This window comes from Passer montanus, unplaced genomic scaffold (assembly GCF_014805655.1).
Source record: "Passer montanus isolate IOZ18808 unplaced genomic scaffold, ASM1480565v1 scaffold48, whole genome shotgun sequence".
In the NCBI taxonomy this organism is placed as follows: domain Eukaryota; kingdom Metazoa; phylum Chordata; class Aves; order Passeriformes; family Passeridae; genus Passer; species Passer montanus.
In genome coordinates, this window is record NW_024369707.1 from 565,483 (window position 1) to 586,421 (window position 20,939).

At 47.1% G+C, this 20,939-nt stretch overlaps 1 protein-coding gene across 3 annotated transcripts; it reads right to left on the reverse strand.

The window, feature by feature from the left end:
• Positions 1-2,246: 2,246 nt before the first annotated feature.
• LOC120508552 (D-beta-hydroxybutyrate dehydrogenase, mitochondrial-like) lies at positions 2,247-20,939 on the reverse strand. Of its 3 annotated transcripts, XM_039722275.1 has the most exons (6): positions 20,808-20,939; positions 16,698-16,808; positions 11,110-11,251; positions 7,421-7,573; positions 5,496-5,898; positions 2,247-2,554 (listed from the first exon to the last, which is right to left on the reverse strand). In XM_039722275.1, the coding sequence occupies exons 1-6, from the start codon at positions 20,907-20,909 to the stop codon at positions 2,440-2,442; spliced, it is 1,026 nt and encodes a 341-aa protein (XP_039578209.1). In that variant the 5' UTR covers positions 20,910-20,939; the 3' UTR covers positions 2,247-2,439. The 3 variants fall into 3 exon arrangements, with proteins under 3 accessions (XP_039578209.1, XP_039578211.1, XP_039578210.1); XM_039722276.1 differs by lacking the exon at positions 2,247-2,554 and having other exon boundaries at positions 3,585-5,898; XM_039722277.1 differs by lacking the exons at positions 2,247-2,554; positions 16,698-16,808 and having other exon boundaries at positions 3,346-5,898; positions 20,808-20,927.

Below are 20,939 nucleotides of genomic sequence, written 5' to 3' on the forward strand. Positions count from 1 at the left end.
CTGTTCCATCTGTGTGCTGGAGCTGGAAACAACTCGGAAATACCACTGTCCTTCTTAATATCATCTGCTAGGTCCTGCTCAAGAAAGAGTTTTCATACTAGGGTCCGTGCTCAGGGGGATGGACAACCTTGTTCCATGCTGGCTGTGGAACACCCCCCTGGCCATACACATGGGGATAAAACACAGTCAGCTTCTCTGTAAGGGCAGAGGAAAGCCATACTGCACATCCACACCCAGGGGTGGGCAGGGACCCCCTGTGCCACTGCTCTGTTGGCATAAAGTGCAGTGAGACAAAGCACCCTCAGGGAACCAAATTAAGCTGGCCTGCAGGCAGTGAATTATGGCATGTTCACTGCACCATGCTGTGATGAGTGCACTGAACCCTGGCTCAGCCAAGCACTGTGCCCAGAGCTGCCTTCGGCCCCAGTGGGATGATGCTGCCAGCCTGGGCTGGCTCTGGAGAGCTCTTCCCTTCAAGACACCACAGGAGAAGGCACTGGATCCTGCAGGAGACCTGCACACACAGCTCCTTTGTGCCTTCTGATAAGCTGCTGTCAGGGCTGAGGTATTATTTATCAGTATTTTGAGGTGAAAACAGGTCTGCTCTTGCCTCAAAGAGCACCAGGGGAGAGGATGATAGGGCTCTATCAGTAACATCCCTGTGGCCCTTCCAACGCTGCTGAGAATGAATTAACTGTATCTGGCTCCAGGCCAGGCCCTGGAGGTCGAGCTGGCTCTCTTACAAATTCTCTATTTGTAGCATCTCTCCAATCCCCAGGGCTGAGGCTGCTGGCTGAGAAACCTGCTGGTATTGGTTTGGATTTGTTTCTAAGACATTTTTCAGCATTGTGGTTACACAAGAAGCTGTAAACTTGTGTTTCAAAACCCCAGCCAGAAGCACAGGTGCTGCTGTTGCTATTTATGCAGCACCAGCACATTTATGGGGCAGTCTTTAAGCTAGGAAGATAACCCATCCTGGGTTTCTGAGGTCTTCAATTTCCAAAAGGCTGAGCAAGCCTCCCGTGTGCGGTGCTCTGGGTGGCACTGTTGCAGAGCTGGGTGCTGCTGAGCAGAGCTCCCTGCAGGAATCCCGGAGCCTGCAAAGGTCCCAGGCCGAGGCACTGCCCTGGCCACGGCAGAGGGCTGAGCCCTGTGCAAGGCAGGACCTCAGCAGCCCTTCTCACCTCTTCTGGCTATTGTGAAGAGCTTTAGCACGGCTTCCTAATCTCCACTTGACATGTTTGTACAACTGATAGTGATGATGTTTTTGATATTTTTTTTTTCTCAAGGAAGAGGAGAAGCCCTGGGGGAAGCAGTCTGCCTGGGAGACAGAGTGACCCCACAAGAAGACTTTTTGGAGCAGGGGAGAGGACATCAGAAGCAGAAGACGCTGACCTGGGGCTGAGGAGAGCTGTGCTGGATTATCTCCCATCCTGGTTTCAGGGCACTGCTGTGTGTGAAAGCACTGCCATCACTGGCCTCCTTTTCCCAAGAACATTGCTGGCTGTGGGCAGTTTCTCAGCTATGAGTTCAAAGCCAGATGTGCAAGAAGTGCTTCTCAAATTCTAAACAGCAGCCTCCTGGCCAGCTTCACAGCTGCTGGAGATCTGCAGCCACATCAGAGCAGCAAACCTAAGTCATCAGCCACCCTTGACAGTGGTCAAGACTTGTGATGCCCAGAAGAAGTTTAGATTCCCATCCTCTGTGTAGCTCCCTGAAGAGGTGAACACAGGACTGTCAGTGAAGGATTTCCATAGGAATTTGCTGCATCTTGCCTCTGCCTCAAATGAACCACTTCTGCAACTCTTGCCATTCAGAAGAGGCATTTGGTTTCTCTTGGCTTTTAGAGATGATCTTTATTCCCTTCACCCACAATAACATCTTTGCCGTTGCTGCGAGGGGAGATTTCATATTGAAGCTAAATCAGGAACTGCAGATCCTTGAGGTCTGCAACATACACTGAGACTTGATACTTAAACAGCAGCCTCCTGGCCAGCTTCACAGCTGCTGGAGATCTGCAGCCACATCAGAGCAGCAAACCTAAGTCATCAGCCACCCTTGACAGTGGTCAAGGCTTGTGATGCCCAGAAGTTTAGATTCCCATCCTCTGTGTAGCTCCCTGAAGAGGTGAACACAGGACTGTCAGTGAAGGATTTCCATAGGAATTTGCTGCATCTTGCCTCTGCCTCAAATGAAACACTTCTGCAACTCTTGCCATTCAGAAGAGGCATTTGGTTTCTCTTGGCTTTTAGAGATGATCTTTATTCCCTTCACCCACAATAACATCTTTGCCGTTGCTGCGAGGGGAGATTTCATATTGAAGCTAAATCAGGAACTGCAGATCCTTGAGGTCTGCAACATACACTGAGACTTGATACTTGATGATTTAGGGCTTGGGTTTTGGTCAAGACACAAAGAATCTGAAGTGATCTGGAAAATCTAAACTTGCAGTGATTGCTTGGGAAACCCCAGGAGGCTCCTTGCTGTGTTAAGGTGAACCACAGCAAACATGGCATGCAGAGGATTGACCACCTCTTGTGCCATCACAGAAAACCTGGCAATCTGAAGAGAAAATCAGGACCACTTCACAAAGGTAAGGGGTGCACTAAGGAGCTGGACCATCACTGACTTCCAAAGCATTGTGAGAAACATGCAGAAAAAGGTAGGACAGTGCCACAGCCTCAGCAGCTGGTATCTAAACTTGCAGTGTTAGCTTGGGAAACCCAAGGAGGCTCCTTGCTGTGTTAAGATGAGCCATGGTAAACGTAGCATGCAGAGGACTGACCACCTCTTGTGCCATCACAGGAAACCTGGCAATCTGAAGAGAAAACCAGGACCACTTCACAAAGGCTAAGGGGTGCACTAAGGAGCTGGACCATCACTGACTTCCAAAGCATTGTGAGAAACATGCAGAAAAAGGTAGGACAGTGCCACAGCCTCAGCAGCTGGTGCTTGAAAAAAAAAGCCATGGCAAGCTTTGGCAGTATAATTCCTCTGTGTAGGATATCACAGCAGCAATGAGCATGGACTTCCATGGGATTTCATTGAACTTCTCTCTTTTGTCCTCTGGCTTTGAAGGTCACTGTCAACTGGAATTGAGTTTTCTTCCCTCTGTTACCCACCAGCACAACAAAAATCTGCTCTCAATGCCATATTAGTGCAACTCTGTGGAGTGAAATGTACTCTTCTCTCGCCCCCAGACAGCCAGAGCTCCCCTTCCAGGCAGAAACCAGATCAGGCACTAACAGCCCTCCTGAGCACTTCTCAGGGGGCAGAGGAGGGGACTGGGGCTCACATGCTGTGAAATCCTAACCCTGGATCAACCACGAGGTCCTTGCATGGCCTGGGACACTTCTTGGCTTGCCAGTCTCCGTTCTATCTGTGAGAGGAGCTAATCCTTTTTACCAGGCAGCTGTAGCCCTTGGATTAGTTACATGAAGAGTGCTGAGGCAATGAATAATGCACAGCACTGCTCTAAACTACCTCCTTCGAGGGAAACCACACAAAATACAAACAGTGACGGTGCCTGTGTTTACAGAGAGGCCTCTCTAACTGCCTTCTGCTGAGGAAATGGGCCATGCTGCCCATTCTGCTCCAGGCAGTTCTCACTTAGCCTTCACAGTCCTACTATCTGCTGAAACATCATTAATTGTTATTATTAAACCACCTCCTTAATTACTGAACCTAATTAAATCACAACCTCAGATTCAAAAGAGGTGGGAAAACAAATGTAGAAATGAGCACTGGAGCAGAGACATATGCTTTAAAAATCTTAGTTTATTTTTCTCTCTGTGCAAATCAGAGCTACTTAACATTAATCACATTTCACAGTGCAGGGGGCAGAAGTGATTACTGTTTAAGCTGCAGTTCAGTGGGATCCTTCTGGGTCTCAAATCCCAGGAAATCTCCATGTGCAGATGATCTGGAAAAGACACAAACTGCACAGCAGTATTTCTAGCAGTTGTTACTTGTAAGACAAGCTGCCTTGACAGCATCTCCAAGGGAAACCTGCTTTCCTCCTGAAGGCATCACAGCATCCATGGCTGCCTGCAGACTCCAACAATTTGCAGACAGTGGCATGCAAAAAGTTTAAGGCACAGTTTCCAAGTCAGAGCTAGTGGAGACAGATGAAGAAAGAGCAATCAATAAGCTCTTTTCACAGCCACTTAATCTCACACAAGGCAAAACAGTGGGAGGAAAAGCTGGTCCCTAAGAGTAAGAGGCTGAGGTCCCAGCCTGGCCAGCAGCACCTGCAGCTCACTGGCTGCTCCACCAGTGGTCACCACCAGAACACAGGGAATGGGGCATGGCAGGCAGCCATGCACTTGGAAAACATTATCAAAATCCTGCACATGGCCAACAGAAGAAACCCTTCAGGATACTGGGCAAGATATATCATATCAGTTATCAAGAGGTAGATTGAGAAGATGATTGTGTGACATGGAGATTTCATTGTGCAATATTAGAAATAGGAAATGTGTCCCTTAAAGCATCCTTCCAGAGCTCATAGTCAGGCCACACTAGCTGCACAGAGACCCATCACTGTTCAAATGCAGAGGAAAAGCCAACAGCATATCCCTCACATAGGTCAGGCACATAAGGCAGTAGTCAGGGAAGCCAAATTTGCTTGCTACATCACTTTAAACCCTGTCCCACACAAAGCTCAGCAGCAGCAGGTGGAGAGGGGCTGCTGAGAGGTGGCTCAGACCTCATTATTAGTATGGCTTTTCACTGTTCTGTGAAAACTGAGCAGTGAAAAAATAAAAAAAAACAGAGCCAACAACTGCAAGTTGTTGGCTCTGGCATCTCCTGGCCACAGTGCTGGGAGGGAAGAACCCTTCTTTGCAGCAAGTAATGAGGCAGTTTAGAGGCAGTGTTGCTGTTTCCCTGGAAAGAGCAGACAGTCATAGCACAGCACAGCTTCTTGGCAGTATCAGGAAAACAATGGAAGGCTGTGACTGACCCATTTTCAACCAAATGGAAAACTCTGCTTTTGTTTCCCATTTTAGTTTCTCCCTTCAAGCCATCTCATAGCAACAGCTTTGCTCTGCTATTAACAGTTTGTCCTTGTAAGGGAAAGCAACAGCCCATTAATAAGCCAAGTTTATCTGCTGACCTAATTACACTAGCCACATATTTCATGTTATATTTACCTTCCTCTGCTTCCTCCATAGTTAAAAGGAAAACACCTTTCAACTTTGATCAGCACAGCAAGAAATACAAACAACAAGAATGAGGAAATAAAAAAGAACTAAAAAACCACGCTGTTCTAGCATTTCACAACACACAACTTGATGCCACAACTCAAAGTGGAAGCACATGCATCTCCAGGGGAGACGCAGCAGCAAGGAGTGCAGAGGTGAGCCCTAGCTGTGAGTGAGTAGGAGCCCTGGAGGGATGCCTGAAGGATGCCTGTTCACAGGGTGGCTCCAGGGATGTAAAGCCAGTCGGCAATGGCCGTGGGCAGGTGGGTCATGACCTGCAGCCTCACCCACCAGTAGGTCTCCATGGGGTTGTAGCGGTTCTTCGGGCACGGGGACGTGAGCGCTTCGGCGATGTCATCCAAGACCAGAGACATGTCCTTCAGGCCACTGTTCACGAAGGACTTCATCAGGGCCACGTGGCGAGTGAAGTACTCTCTGCCGTAGTCCTCGCGCACGGCGTCGGTGGCGCCGCTCCACAGAGCCTCGGCCTGCCTGTCGACGCCGGCTGCCGTCAGGATGCCCGTGGCTGCCACGAAGTTGCTGGGCTCGATGAGGATGACGCGGACGCCCCAGCGGTACATCTCCTGCCTCAGGCAGTCGGAGAACGCCGCCACCCCAAACTTGGAAACGCAGTAGCAGGAGCGAGAGGGACTCGCCATGTGCCCCAACATGCTCGTGATATTCACCACACGGCCTAGGGAGAAAGGATCAGGGGGAGGGGATGAGCTGCAGAAGCAGCAGCCAGAACATCCCAGTAAAAGGGTACTTAGTGGGATGATGCTGATTTCTAAAATCTGAAACTTGAATGCACACCCCCTATCATGGAGCTTTTCTCTCCTGCCTCAGGCAAGGCTAACCCCTGTTCTCCAGGGAATGGTGCATATGCCTACCTCTGCATCAAAGAATTTACAAAGCATACGAGACATTTCCCTCCTAATTTCCAAGCAGGGAATTTAGAGACTGCTAGCTGTGTGTTCTCAGGAGTGTGCCTCACCCATTGTTTTGCTAGAGAAAGGCTCAAGCTCCCAGCCTGGAGTGTCATGAGCTGCAAAGCTCACAACTCTGTGTGATGCCATACAAGCATTCTGGTTCTTTCTGCAAGCTTGACAGCTCATCTGCCTAACACACGTGTGTACTTTAGACCTGAGCTGGATGGTAGAGAATGAACAGAGATTTCTCTGCACCTGCAGCATGAGCAGCACAACCCACTCACCCATTTGGTCAGCCACAAGTCTCTACAGTGGCCATTCCTGGGACAAACAAGAGGAGACTTGCTGTGCTGCTGTTCATGGGGCAGTGGAGAGCAGTTGTCCTAATTACTGCCAACAGCCCGTGAGAGCCCTCGTGGTGCTGCCTCAGGGCAGTGACAGCAGTGGTCACTTCTCTGTGTGTCTCAGCATTCATCCAAGGCAAGACATGTGCACTATGGTTTCAGATACACTTATAAACAAGCCCTTGAAATTTCACCAATTATTTTTACAGAGAGAATTTTCACAGCCATGGAGCACAACACCCTTCTGCAGTTCGAAATTTCAGCTGAGAAACAAGTGGACAGCTCTACTGTCTCATTCCAGACCTAAGTGTAACTAGAGGGATTGTGAGATCAACCTGCTGAGCTGATGGATAAGATATTTTTTGTAGTGAGATAGAGCTTGTTTGGTGTTTAATTACTGTCTGGGAATGGCATATGAGCAATCTTCTTAATATAGCCCCCTTTTGTCCTCCCAGAACACACACCTGTACCATCATTCCCACACATGCTAAATAAAGAAGCTCTTCAGAGTCTGCTCATACATATCTTTTTTCAATATAAAACAAAGAGTTCTGATAATACCATTGTCTTGTAAGATATCTGAAATGGCTGTCATTGATTCTCATTTATTCTGTCACTACCTGAAGTCACCTGTGAATGGAATAACATGAAGGGAGAAGATGCAGTTATCCAAACATGACCGCTCTGTGGACTCTGGATTATCTTGTCTGTGTGATGTCTGCCAACACTGCACAAAGGTCTCTGATATCTTGGATGTTTAAGATAGCACATGCTGTGCAGGTGCCTGGCCTGCCCCAAGAATAGCCTGTACTACCAAATGCTTACATGGCATCCTCAGAAACCCTCCTTGGACTGCACAAGCATTCCCCCAAGGACAGCCTGGATTTCTAGCTACATCTCTTTGCTGTGCTACAAAAGCCTTACCCCACTGCCCAGCATGTACCTTTAGCTCTGCGAATGAGGGGCAGGAAAGCTTTTGTCACCCTCACAGTGCCCCATAGGTTGACCTCTGCCACCTTCTTGTAGTTGTCTAAACTTGCAAATTCCACTTCTCCGAAGGTTGAGATGCCAGCGTTGTTCACTAGGCCCCACAGACCTGCCAACAAACACATGATTAAAGAGTGGCTCCACAGACCTGCCAACAAACACATGATTAAAGAGTGGGACAAGGAAGAGTGCCATAGAGAAAAGACTTCCCTTGTTGTTCACAGTAACCTAAAACCTTAACAAAGAACTGGGTACTTTTGTAGAAATAAGTTGTAGAGAAAAATCCAGCAAGGAGATGAAATACGGTCTTCCTCTACCAGGAGCTTGTTTGGAACATCAAGGAAAGTGATGGGGCCACACAAGTATTGCCTCTTGGTCATCTCCTGTACAGCCAAATGCTCTTCCAGGGATTTATAAGGCTGCATCTGGCTGACTCTCTTTTAAGCCTCCTCTTGGTCCCAGGTTTGCCTCCACTCAGTGACTTTATAATGAATTTTGCAGTTTGGAAGGGGCTGGACTTCGTCCCACAATTAGGAGGGGAAAAAAAGGAAAGAAAACAGTTATTTTTGATTTCCTAATCCCCTTCACAACTCTGGCTCGCTGTTTTGGAGGGTGCATGTATTGATCTGTACATTCATGGCCAGGTCAACAGCTGCTGTGTTTTAGTCCAAGTATTTGGTTTCTCTCAACCCTAACTTTATCAGGAGTTAGCAAATTTACAACCAACGCTTACAACGACCGGAATTTAAAAATTAATGTCTTTTGCATATGCAGTCCTGTCAAAATTAAATTGACTGCACTTCCCAAGAGCTTCTGTGATGAGCCCTTTGCATGTCAAGACTTAGGGGGTCAGCAAGGACTTGACCCTTCAAAGCTATTACTGCAGGATTCTCAGTGGCAAGCATTTGTAGGGCTGAACCCATAATTCATGGATTTATTGAAGCATGGGACTATGCAGCCGTAAACTGCATGAGGAACAAACAGAGGAGCTGGAACAAGACAGCAGAGCTGCTCCTCATTAGATATCCTGCCATACACCATGATTATTTTTCACTGTGTTGGAGTCAGGACTGGCCTGTCAGGGCTGCATTAGACTCAGTTGAAGTTGGGGCCCCTTTCCACTCTAGCACCTTCCTCTTACCAAGAACTAACACAATGCTAAGAAAGAGTCTTCATGTCCAAGGAGCTCCAACATTGCTATCAAATGCACCAATGTCATGCCACCCTGTTGATAAAAGTTATCAAGCTCTCTCTCAGAAATTTTTGGGCTATTTGCCCTGCCTCTGCTCCATAGCTCCCCTACTCTCATGTCTTTTAACTTTCACCCTGTATTGATTCAGTCAGATAGTAACCATGTATTTTACCAAACATAGTCCTATAAGCAAATTGCAATACTCTGCCAATGTGCAATGGAATTTATCCTCCTGTTGCACTTAAAAACATCAACATGCCCTTGGCAGACTGACTCTGTGCTCTCACACGGGCCCCAGTAACCCTGCCCCGTTTCCAGCTAAGGTTGTTCTCCCTGAAGGCTGTTGACCAGCAGTGTACAGCTGTGTACTGAAGCTCCCAGTTTTAGGGAGTCAAGATGACTGAAATTCACACTGATCTGCATCCAGAACAGCATCTCACCCTGAATGGGGTCCCTTTGTAATTTCAGAGTAATTTCACCACTAACAAAACAACATGCTGAGAAAATTTGGCAGGAATTTACCAAAGACATAAACTGTCGGTCACAAACTGACCTCTGCATAGCATTCCTTACAAATTCCTGTAAATTTCTGTACAATTTCCCATTTCCCGGGTTGTGATGTTAGTTCTCATGAGCGTCCCTGAATCATTATTTACCATAGTTTGTTGTTGGAATTCCACTGCTCACAGATCAGGGCACGTTACAAAGAGAACAAAGTGCTGAGGGGAGCCCAGTCACAGGGCTGTTTGCTGGACAGCAGTGTGTTTATTGAGCAGAGCCTTATCACTATTACGTCTCTAGAGTCAACAATACAGTGGGAACTGCATGAGACCAAAAACAAACGGGCACTCCTATCAAAAGAGTTCAGCCTTATGTGCACAGCACAGGGAGAAGAGGTCTAAAGAACTGTACAGCCCAAAAACTGTTCTGCACTAGCTCCTCTGGGGCCACATTCAGTGGGCAACCACACCTCTGTGCAAGGCACCTCAGTATGAATAGTCTTTGTGTTCCAGTACCTATTTATTGAACACTATTTATTGGGAAGCCTCAAACCTCAGTCACACCAATGGGCCTGAAAAGAAGCCTTTGTTTCTTTGCACACGGTGCTGAGGCAAACAGCTACAGGAGGAACCAGTCCAACTTGCTGATCAGGGATGCAAGACTTCTCTGTCCCTTCTACACACACAGTTTTGCAAACACTGCTGCATTTACAGAAGCAATAGAGCTGCTCCCTTCCAAGCTTTCACTCAGTGGGAAAAGGCTTTCTGCTACCACTGCTGTTGCTGGGCTCTTCAGGAAAAGCTTAAGAAGCTGTGAAAAGCATGATGAGGGCTGGGTGATTGTGTAGGAAGAAAAATCATGCAGAGAGAACATGTGTGGGATCAGAGCTGGTACATTACTCAGTTACATTTCATATGCTTGTTCTAGAAAAGGTGTGCTCATGTAATTTGCATGAAGATTAGAGCTGTTGTTATTTACTGCCTTCATACTTGCTGTGAGCAAAACCAGGGCCATGGCAGACTCATCCAAGCTTCAAGATAAGCAACCACCTTCAAGTCACAACCCTGAAGTCCTGAAGCCACAGATGTCAAACTTCAGTTCACCCTCAGACTGTGTCAACAGCTGCTGGCCAGCTTACTACTTGCATAGAGGCTGCAGAAAAGCCTGTGCAGGGCAAGAAGTCTCACCTCATCACATGGGAAGAAGACAGGTGGTGTCACATCAGGCTCTGACTGTAACTCACATCCCACTTCCAAAGCACTTCTAAGAAGGCAAGATGGGACTCTTATCTCCCTTGACATGCTTTTGGGATCCATGAGTTGGACTCATGCTTAAGGTGACATGTGGATTAAGGTCATCTATGCCAAGCCTACTCTGGATTCTACTTCACATCTCCTCTGGGATGTTGCATGGCAAACGGAAAACATGGATTGATCTGACTAAAGATTAATCCAGGTTTGGGGGCAGTTCAAATCTGTGCTCCAGCTCAGCACCCAGTTGTACCCACACAGCAGAGGGGACAGCAGCAAGCAGCCAGGGCTCATCACCTCTTCATTAGTAGGGTCACTTGCAAGGTCTGCACAAGCTAGGAGCATGTGTGGCAGGAGTGCAAGGAAGGGATCAAGCTCTGGCTGTTCTGTGCCCTTCACAGACATTCAAGGACAAAGACACAGATACTCGTGGGCTTGCTGCCACTCATGCCTTTTTATGGGATGTAGAGTTAAAGCCTAATCCTCCAGCCAGCCTTGGTCTCTTTCCATGTGGCTGCTACATCAATAGCAAGACAATTGTCCTCACTGACCCGGGTACAGCACAGCCTGACTGCCAGCCACATACTGTCACAGGCCTTCAGGCTTGTTAACCCTCTTTTGGTGGTGCACAGAGAGAAAGACCTGGTCAATGCATGGTCTGCTCTATAGAAAGGATTCTGTGAGCAAAAGATCCCTACATACCTTTGTCTGGCTCCTTCAGGGTCCTCTTCACAAAATCCACAGCCCGAGCCACCTCCTGGTCACTGCACACATCCATCTGTAGCACCTGCATCCTGTCAGACTTCATGTTCCTCAGCTCCCTGGCTCCATCTCCATTCTCATCCTGTTCAGCAGAACAGAAAGGTGTCCCACTAAGATGGACCAAGAACAGCAATGCAGCTTGGGGCCAGGTATATTCAAATGGACAGGAAATAGGAGCTACTGACATTGCACACACAGGTGTAAACTTGGTGCACAAATATGCACAAACCAGTGTGCCATCCTCCTGTTCCCTCCAGAATCATTTCCAGAACTGTATCAGTGACCCAGTGCCCTGAAGCACCACAAAGCCCACCCTGTTTTGGCTCCTCACGATGGGTTTCACATCCCTAACGTGCTGAAATATTGTGCCAGCAGGGGAGAACCATGGGTGGCTCTCCACTGCCTCGGTCCCCATGCTCTACAGGTAACATAACTTGTACAGAAATTGGAGTCAGATGTTCAGGAATACCTGCTCAGTGAAGATCTGCTACACAGCAGCACAATCACAGACATGAGGCATGAAAGGAGATTCTGGCAAAGGAAGAAAGAACCTTTTTTTTTCACTCTATAGGCAATAGGAACTTCATTGCTCTGCTTTCCTTTCCACCCTTTTCCTTTCTTTCCTCCCCATCCCACTGCTATCATTAGAGATTCTGTTACTACTGTGTTGGTTTTTTGAGTTTTTTTTTTAATTTAGTCAAATGTAAACACAGTTAAAATTCCAAAGCTTACCTGCTCACTTCCAGGCTAGATTGCTGCCTAAGCCTTAGAGCCTTGCTCAGGTAGTAAATAACAAACAAAAGTGAAAAGAGCACAGATTAGCTACACAGTTCCACAGCAGGCTTGAGATTTAATTCACAAAACTATTCCCTGAATCACAAGCTCTGCCTCATTAGGGAGGAAGAAATTATGAATTGGTGAGTCACCATGCCTGGCTGCCACTCTTCCTTTATCACTTGATACCAACTCCCACAGCACAAGGGCAAACAAGGCAAGCAACCCACCCACAGTCACCTGCTCAGCAGCCTCTGCAGCCAGGCAGATATAAAAAAACATGTAACTGCTTAGTTTTTTATAAATATCTCAGGCTATTTAATTCATATAGTATACAACATCTCATCTCCACCTTCAGTCCAGTGAACAATGACACATAATGAAGGAAGAGAGCTGAAATGTCCATCACAAACGTGAGCGAAACAGGGCTGTTCTCTTAAAAATCAATATATAGTTACACTGGCATTATGACAATAGTAGGAATGAGTTCTTGGCCCCATGACTGAATGTCATTTCACAACTGACTTCTTTCCCAGTACAACAAGAACAGCAAACAAACAAAGTTTGAAGCTTTTCTAATGCACATCAAACGTGGTGATGGTGTAGTCAACAACAAGGTCACCAAAATATTATATTCCCTTCAAAATAGATGAGGGTTGCATGATGCCTCACTGTATTTCTGTAAGATGCTCCTGCATCTCACCAAGTTTTATAAAGCAAATTTCCACTACTTAATAGTGAATAAAATGGAGCAAATTCAGCTTGTAAATAGAGAGATTTATGTATAAATATAAAAATATATGGCCTATATAAAAAGCCATAACTATATCTGTATGCAAGTGCCAATTGTCATTTGAGCACTGAAAAGACCTTTCCCTGCATTTTTTCTCTACTCTTGCATAATACTTATAAAATAAAGAGGAAATATTTCCACTGCTTTTTGAGAAACAAAGTCGTAGGCTGGCAACTTAAAATCCAGTAAAAATTGTTTGTATTGTTCATATGGAAATTAACTTTCCCCTATCACTGATGCAACTCTATCTGCAAAGTTACCTTCCCAGCTACAATTTACTCATTATTGACAAAACATATTGATTTTGGAAGACTGACTTCAACATGCAATATCAAACTGTGACAAAACCACTTTTCATAGTTGCAGACACCACCGTAGCCACTATTTAACTGTGAAACAAAGTGCTTAATTCTTTTGTTCAGAACACCTCTTCACAAATGAAGCAGCTAGAGATATTAATGGAAGCAAATGAACATAATCTTATGTTCTGTGGTTTTCAGGGGCATTAAGTACATTCCTTGCTAGGTACCACATGGTACTTCCTCCTTGTTTTTTAAATGGTAAATTTGTTGGCTGGGATAACACCTGGAGCAGATCATCCCATGGGAGCAGCCAGACTCTCCTCCCAGGGATGATCTTCATGATCTTCACCAGCAGGAGCCACCCAGCAGCACAAATCAAGTGAGGTGCTGGCAGCAATGGCCCAACTGCTCCTGCAAAGCCTCTCTCCACTTCCCTTTTCTCTCTGATTTTTGTCCTCTCAGAGAATCTCCCAGCTTCCCTTTCCCAGGTCCATAAGAGTTGAAAGCCATCATGCTCCAGCCCAGCATGCTTCCCAAGCTCTCTCCATAGGCCTTCAATGGGACTGTGTGGTTTCCTGCCAGCTATCTGCTATCCCTTGGCAGCCCTGCAGGCTCTGCCTGCCCCCTATCCCATGGTTATCCTGCCTTGGCAGCCCTGCAGGCTCTGCCTGCCCACCCCACCCTGTGACTAGGAGGAGCTGCTCCTGGCTGAGAAGCCCAGCAGCTCCACAAACCCTCTCTACCCAGCTGAGGAAACTTGCTCCAGCTTTTGGCTGCCTCCCCTTCCCTTCTTTGCTCCTCTCCCCTGTTCTGGTTTGGAGGATCCCAGTGCAGTGGTGCTGAGGAGAAGCAGATCACACAGATGTTCATTAGTAGAGAGCCCCCCTGTTACAGACACAGCCACGGCTTTTTCCCAGGGAAGCTCCTGGGATTCAGGATTAGGTCCTGGCAAGCACTGGGGCACCCGCAGTGAGGTGTCAGGGGGGAGCAGGAAGCCATGAACAATGCTGAGCTCCGTGGATGCAGCCATCTCACCCCGTGTGCGCCAGTTCCTTCCCACCCTGCTGCCAATCCACGTGCTGCCTTCCTGCGCTTCCTGAGCGCAGCACCTCGTGCTTGTCATTACTGCATTCCACAAAACTGATTTCAGACTCCATCCCACCCGGCAGGATCATTTAGAACCCTGTTCCCCAAAAGGTCTATCATATTCTCTGCATGGTTCTGAGCATATTTTTTGAGTGCTAACTCTCTTTTGTGGGGTACTTCCAATGATATGGTCCTGGGACTCAACAGCAGTCACTTAGAGGATGAGTTTGCTCATGAGCATGTAACTCGGGTAACAAACTGTGACAAAACCCTCACTCAGGATACATTTATTCCCTCCCCTTTAGCCACTCTGCTGCTTAGCCAAAATGAGATTAGATGGACACAGCACAGTTTGTTCCCAGTAAACTTATACAGGCAGGGTGCATCACACTATGATGCGGTCATCTGTAAAACTGACAGGGCAGTGTGTGGCAATTGCACCGAGTGCACTGAAGGTGAGTTGCCTGGCTGGCAGTTCCAGAGGTCTATCTCTTTTGGGAAGGGAACTATGATATCTGTCCTCTTCCAGGCTTCTGGAAATCCACTGACTTCCAGGTGCTCTTGAAAATATCACCCATGGGGCAGAAATCACAATGGCTCATCCTCTAAATGCCGTTAAGGATATTTCATCAGGTCTGGTGAACTTGAGCACATTAATTTATACAAACATCCCTTGTTCTTTACCTTTTCTTGCCTACAGTCCTCATGGTAACTGCTGGCAGTAGGCACATGAAAAATTATTTTTTTTTTCAGTAAGATCAAAGAAAATAAAACAATTATTATTTCAACTTCTCCTGTAATTTCTACATTTAAGGTTATTTAATAATCTATTTCTGTGTGTTTTTTCCATCTTAATGGAAAATGTAACGATCCCTGTCCACTGCACCTTTCTCAGGTCTTGAACCAGGGTAAATGGTATATTAACAGAAACTTTCTCAGTGGACTTACTTGCCCTTGCTTAATGTAATCCCTTTTCCATTCGATCCTTTCCAGTTCTATCCCAGCCTGTGTGCAATATTCTTTTTATTCCTGTAACTTTATATTTGACTGTCTGATCATTAAGAAGCTCCTGATGCACCTCACAGTCTATTATGCTGTATTTAATACAAGAGCTGTTTGTGGTGGTGTAGTACATCAGGGATCCTGTAATTCTCTGTATAAAAGCATGTAAGTTGTGATGGACTAACTAGGTGTGAACTAAGAGCCTGGCATCTGCTCATGACAACTGCTCCTACACGTGCTCTGACCCTGCTGGGAGCCTACAGCAGCTCACAAGCAATGAAGCAAGCAAGCAAACAGGCCTCACTTCAGGAGCATTCCATTTCTTCATGTGGTGTCCAACGGAGCCTGTCCCTCTCTGCTCCACACTAGCATGTGCCTTCTAAACAGCCCCCTCAGCCACCCTGTTTTCCCTTTCCTTTCCCTACATCTGCTGCTCTGCAGTGCCTGACCTGCCATCAGCACTGAGACAGGCATCCCAAAGCAGCACATGACATGATTACTGAAGGAATTACAGAGCCTCCTTATGGAAATTTCCAAACAGTGGCAATAATCCAACAGGACTCTCTTGCTCTCAAGTTACACAATATGTCAGCTGATAATAACTTTCCTTTCTCGTGTGGTGGAAGAACGTAATGTCTGCTATGATCACACAGGCAGAGAAGGCCACCCTTGTTTATTCTCACCTTCCACAGTACTCAAAAATCTGTAGTCATCATGCCCTGAGCACCTCTGCTGATGTGGTCATGTTCAAATGGAGAAATGAGCAACCATTTATTGATTTTGAGCAATTCAGGTCAGATATCACACACGAGTTTTGACTAGCAATACAGCAAAAATGCATAGTAAAGGTAAAATCCCAGCTGACATGGAAGTGGAGCCAGCCCAGTTTATAAAAAGTGTTTCACAACACTAAGTTGTAAGTCCTTTGCATGAGCAGGGACTGGAATGAGGAGTCTGCAACCACTTCGGATTTAGTGTGCCTAAACTTATCTCTTACGAGTGATGCCACCTGCTAAACACACGTGACAGGAAGTCAGACCTAAAGATGTCAGAAATGTATGGTAAATTTGTTTATTCAGCCAAATCCATAAACTGAACTACAAGCTGTTCAGAAGCTGCAGAAGAACAGTTGCAAGACATTTTTGAAACAGCCTTAATAATGCAGAAGAGGCAACTTGGAGATGAATTTGGGGAGGGTGTCCACAAAAAATGGCATTGGAAAGACAGCATCAGGGATGCCATGGAAGACAGAAAGCCACAGTGCCACAGCAACCTCAGCCTATCAGATTTATGGTGTTGTGGTATTTCTGAGAGGCTTCTGACAGTGAACAGGGCCACACTGTACAAGCTACTGTACAGACAGATGAGCCCTACCCTAAAGAGCTCACAATTACAGGAATGAGGTACAAGATACAACAGGCAGATGAAGCAATGGAAAATGTAATGATCCCTGCCCACTGTACCTTTCTCAGGTCTTGAACCAGGGTAAATGAAGGCTGCAAACGAAAATGCTTTAATTTGAGAAGTGTTTTTCTCTAATCAGAAAAATTTTGATTAATTTCACCACTCACCATGAGCAAGCATCCAGCAAAAACAGTAAATCCCTTTGCATGAAGGCATTTTGCCAAGGCGTGTCCAAAACCTTTGTCACAGCCTGTTATTAGCACCGCCTTCCCTTCAGCCTGTGTGGGAAAACAGTCACAGGATACCATCAGATATTACAATGCAGGCACCACCACCACCCTGCCCCGCAGCACAGGAGCCACTTGCACTCCTGCAGCCAGGGCAGGTACAATTCCAGATGCAAGGGACAGTGGCACCTGTGTGCACAGACACAACCACCTCCCAACTCCTGTGAATCAAATTTATTCAGTTGCTGGTCTGTAACAATTTGTGTTGTTGATACCTGAGCTGGAACAGTAACTATTATTTCTTTCAAGCATCAGTGGCCAAAGCAGAACAGAAACATTTTAAAAGAAGTTAATGATCTACCAGTTCATAGTAAGAAAAAGAAGCATAGAGAACATCCAAATGACAGGATGTCACTGGCTTGAACAGTACAGCAGCTCTTTTAGCTGCTGAGTGACTGCTGTCTGTTCCCCACCTACTCCCACTCTATGCAGCACTTTCCATGCTGTATTTTAGCACACAGGAATGTGACTACAGGTTAGATCTTCCTCCTGAAACTCTGCAGTCTTAAGAAGAACAACTGATCAAATCCTACAGTTCTCTCCTACATTATCATTTGACTGACAGGTAAATTGAGAAAGATGATTTGATATTCCATCTGGTATGATACATCAGGCTTGAGATAGATAGGAAAGCAGAATCCCAAATCCTGAAGAGAAGCTATAGCCCCTTCACCCTCTGTCTTTGCTTGAAAGTCACCTCCTCACCACAGGTGTGAAGCAATGAACTAACACTTAACCCAGCTAGAAGGCTGCCAGCTGCTGTGCTGCACAATCCTCCAAACTGAAACTATATCCATGAGGCAATAACATGATACAGCAATAAAAATGCAGAGGATGCAATAAGGAAGTGAGGTCAGTTAGATCTCTCTGGAGACTTTGGCAGTTAATGTTGCTCTTTACTGTATTCACTACGTCTGGAATATGAACACACTTATGTATGAATTGCACTGGCTGGTCCAGCCACATTTTCAGAGAGAAATGGGTCAATCACCAGTGCTCTGATCTCTTGCTCTGCTGACATGTGGTGAAGTGAAGCAGCAATAAGGAATGATTGCAGGGCTATAGTGATCACAGCATTACTGCACAAACTCAGGGTGAGCCTCAGCAGAGAACAATAAGCAAATAAAGCTACACCCTGTCCTATAATTCTTGTTGAAGTAACTGTTCTCAAAGGGAACTTAAGATCTGAAGCTGAAACAAGAACTGATCAAAAGTCTATCCTGCACTTATAATACAAACACCCACATTAACATTATACTATAACCTATACTCAGACAAAGAGCACCCAGGTACAGACTAGCTCTATTAAAGGTCTAAAGATAGCTACAGCTAAAGGACAAAAGATGAGTGAAAATTAAATATACAGTGCTCAGCCTGAATTTAATTTAGAGTGACACAACTCCAAGAGAGATGAAAATCAAACATTAACCAGATCACAGAAGTTGTCAAGGTCACCTCCTACAATAACTCAGCAAGCTGGCCTGTGAAAAAATAAATTATTTTACTTTTTTTTCTCTTTCTCTCACTTCCCTAGAGCCTTTGCCTCTGAATCTTGAAGGCAGAGGACTCCCCAAAAGAGAAGGAAGTGGCAGAAAATAGGCAGCTGTAATCACTTCCAGAACACAGGTCAGGCAAGCAAAGAAGATACCCAATCCTCAACCATCTATCATTAGTTCCTTAAAAAAAAAAATCCCCAATCAAACAACCAAAATGTAGACAGAAATGAGGTTTAAAAATCCTCTCATCTGCATTTAATAGTAAGGAAAGTGAGGGATCTCGTGATTGTTATTTGCTGTAACCCTAATTGCTGGTAATAAAACACGTGACTACAGCATCATGGCTCTTAACAGCAAGGAGCATGCAAACCCCCAAGGGATGTGCTGGATCTCACATCTGAACCTGGGCCTGTGTGTGCCATGCCTGATGGACAGAGAGCTCCCAGGGATGACAGCAGGGACCAACCCCATGCCCAGCCAAAGGGAGCCCCTGCCAGAAAAACCTCTGAACTCAGAAAAGCCCAACCACCCTTATCTTTTGGAAGTCCTAAGATAAGGCTTAATGGGGCTGTTCCTGAAATTTGATAAGGCCAATCTGCAGCTTAATTTGACCCAATGCTGGGACAGGCAGAGAGGACCAGTTATCAGCACAGTGACCTTAAGGAGCATTCTGAGGAACTCAGGTGCCTCCCTCACTCGGGGTCATGCAGGGCTGCCTGAAACACTGCATGGGGACAGCACTCCAGTGCTGACAGTGCCTGGGACAGCGTGCCTGGCATCCAAGAGCACAGAATAACTTCTTGTACCAGAGGTGCTGCTGTGCCACGTGGGCACAGTAACACTGTCTGTGCTTGCTGTGTGCTCCACAACACTATTCCTCACAGTTCAGGCAGCCCTAGCAGAGCAGCCTCATTTTAACCTGCAGTCAGCTCAGATGTACACAGCATTTCCTACTGGGATATGGCCAGTTTATTAAATAGTATAAATTATTTTACTAATGCAGGTGATCTATCAGAATTATACATTTACTGCAGAACAGACTGAAGAAATTGAAGAATTGAACAATTGAGCTACTTTTTCAGTCTCTCTAGCCAATATGGGAATATGGCATGCTTACCTAGACTTAATCTTTTTCTAATGTGCCACCTGTTTGGTTTTTTTTTTTTTTTAATCCTGTTCCCATTTGTGGCTCCAGTGACTATTCCCTGATGTTATCAAACAGATTGATTTTAGGATAAGAGCAGCTACAAAGGAAACTTGGTTTGATCCTTTTTCCAGGGTTGGGAAAGTTGAGGTTTTCAATCCCAGGAAAAAGAACTGAAAATATTCACTGAAGTATTTTCTCAGCTGGAACAGGGATGGGGAAAGTAAGAGAAGCAGAGTGGATGGAGGAGTGAAGTGGGAGGCTGCAATCAGACTACAGCTGTTTTTTGGTCATGCTGGGGTGAAAAACTGAGCTGGAAGTCCTGAAGCAAAAACATTGGCTCAGAGAGCAAGTCATATCCTGGGCATCCAAAGCAGCATGGACAGCAGGTCAAAGGAGGCGATTCTCTCCACTCTGGTGAGACCTGCAGTGCTGCATCCAGCTTGTCTCCCAACACAGGAAGGACATGGACCTGTTGGACTGCATCCAGAGGAGGCCACCAAGATGGTCAGGGGGATGGAGCACCTCTCCTATGAGACAAGACTGAGAGAATTTAGATTGTTCAGCCTGGAAAAGGCTTTGGGGTGACCGAACGGTGGCCTTTTACTATCTGACTGGAGACCATTTACAGGAGCACGTAGTGACAGGACAAGGGGGAATAGGTTTAAATTCAGAGTAGGTTTAGTCAAGATATTAGGGAAAAAATCTTAACTGTGAGGGTGCTGAGGCCCTGGCACAGGCGGCACAGAGAAGCTGTTCATGCCCCATCCTGGAAGTGTTGGAGGCCAAGGCGGACAGGGCTCTAGCAACCTGGTCTAGCGGAAGGTGTCCCTGCACCTGGGATGGGGTTGGAACTGGATGATCTTTAAGGTCCCTTCTAACCGAAGCCATTCCATGATTACATGAACATGTTACCCCCCCCAGTGAAGCACTACTGGGGGGAGCAGCCGCCACACCGGGGCCGGGCCGAGCCTCGCGGCAGGGCCCTCATCGCCCCGGGCCGTGCCCAGCTCGGCGCTTCGCCCCCTCACAGCGTCTGTCCGGCTCCAGCTGGGGGGAGCAGCCGCCGCACCGCGGGTCCGAGGGCAGCGCCCGCCGCACCGGGGCCGGGCCGAGCCTCGCGGCAGGGCCCTCATCGCCCCGGGCCGTGCCCAGCTCGGCGCTTCGCCCCCTCACAGCGTCTGTCCGGCTCCACCAGCCCGACCCGGGCCAGGCACTGCGGCTCCGGCCTCGACATCTGCAGCGCCTCAGCCCGGCCCGGCCCGGCCACACGGCCCGGCGCCATTTTGGGCCCCGGGGCTCCTCCGGCGGCTCTGCCGGCGAGCCCCGTCCCCTCGCCGCGGTACTCACGGGCAGGGCGCGGCGGGCCCGCCGCGGCAGCAGGAGGAGGAGGCGGAGGAGCAGCACCCCCGCGGCGCCCAGCGCCAGCAGCAGCCCCGCGCCGCTCCGCATGGCCGCAGCCTATCGCCGCCGCCGCTCCGG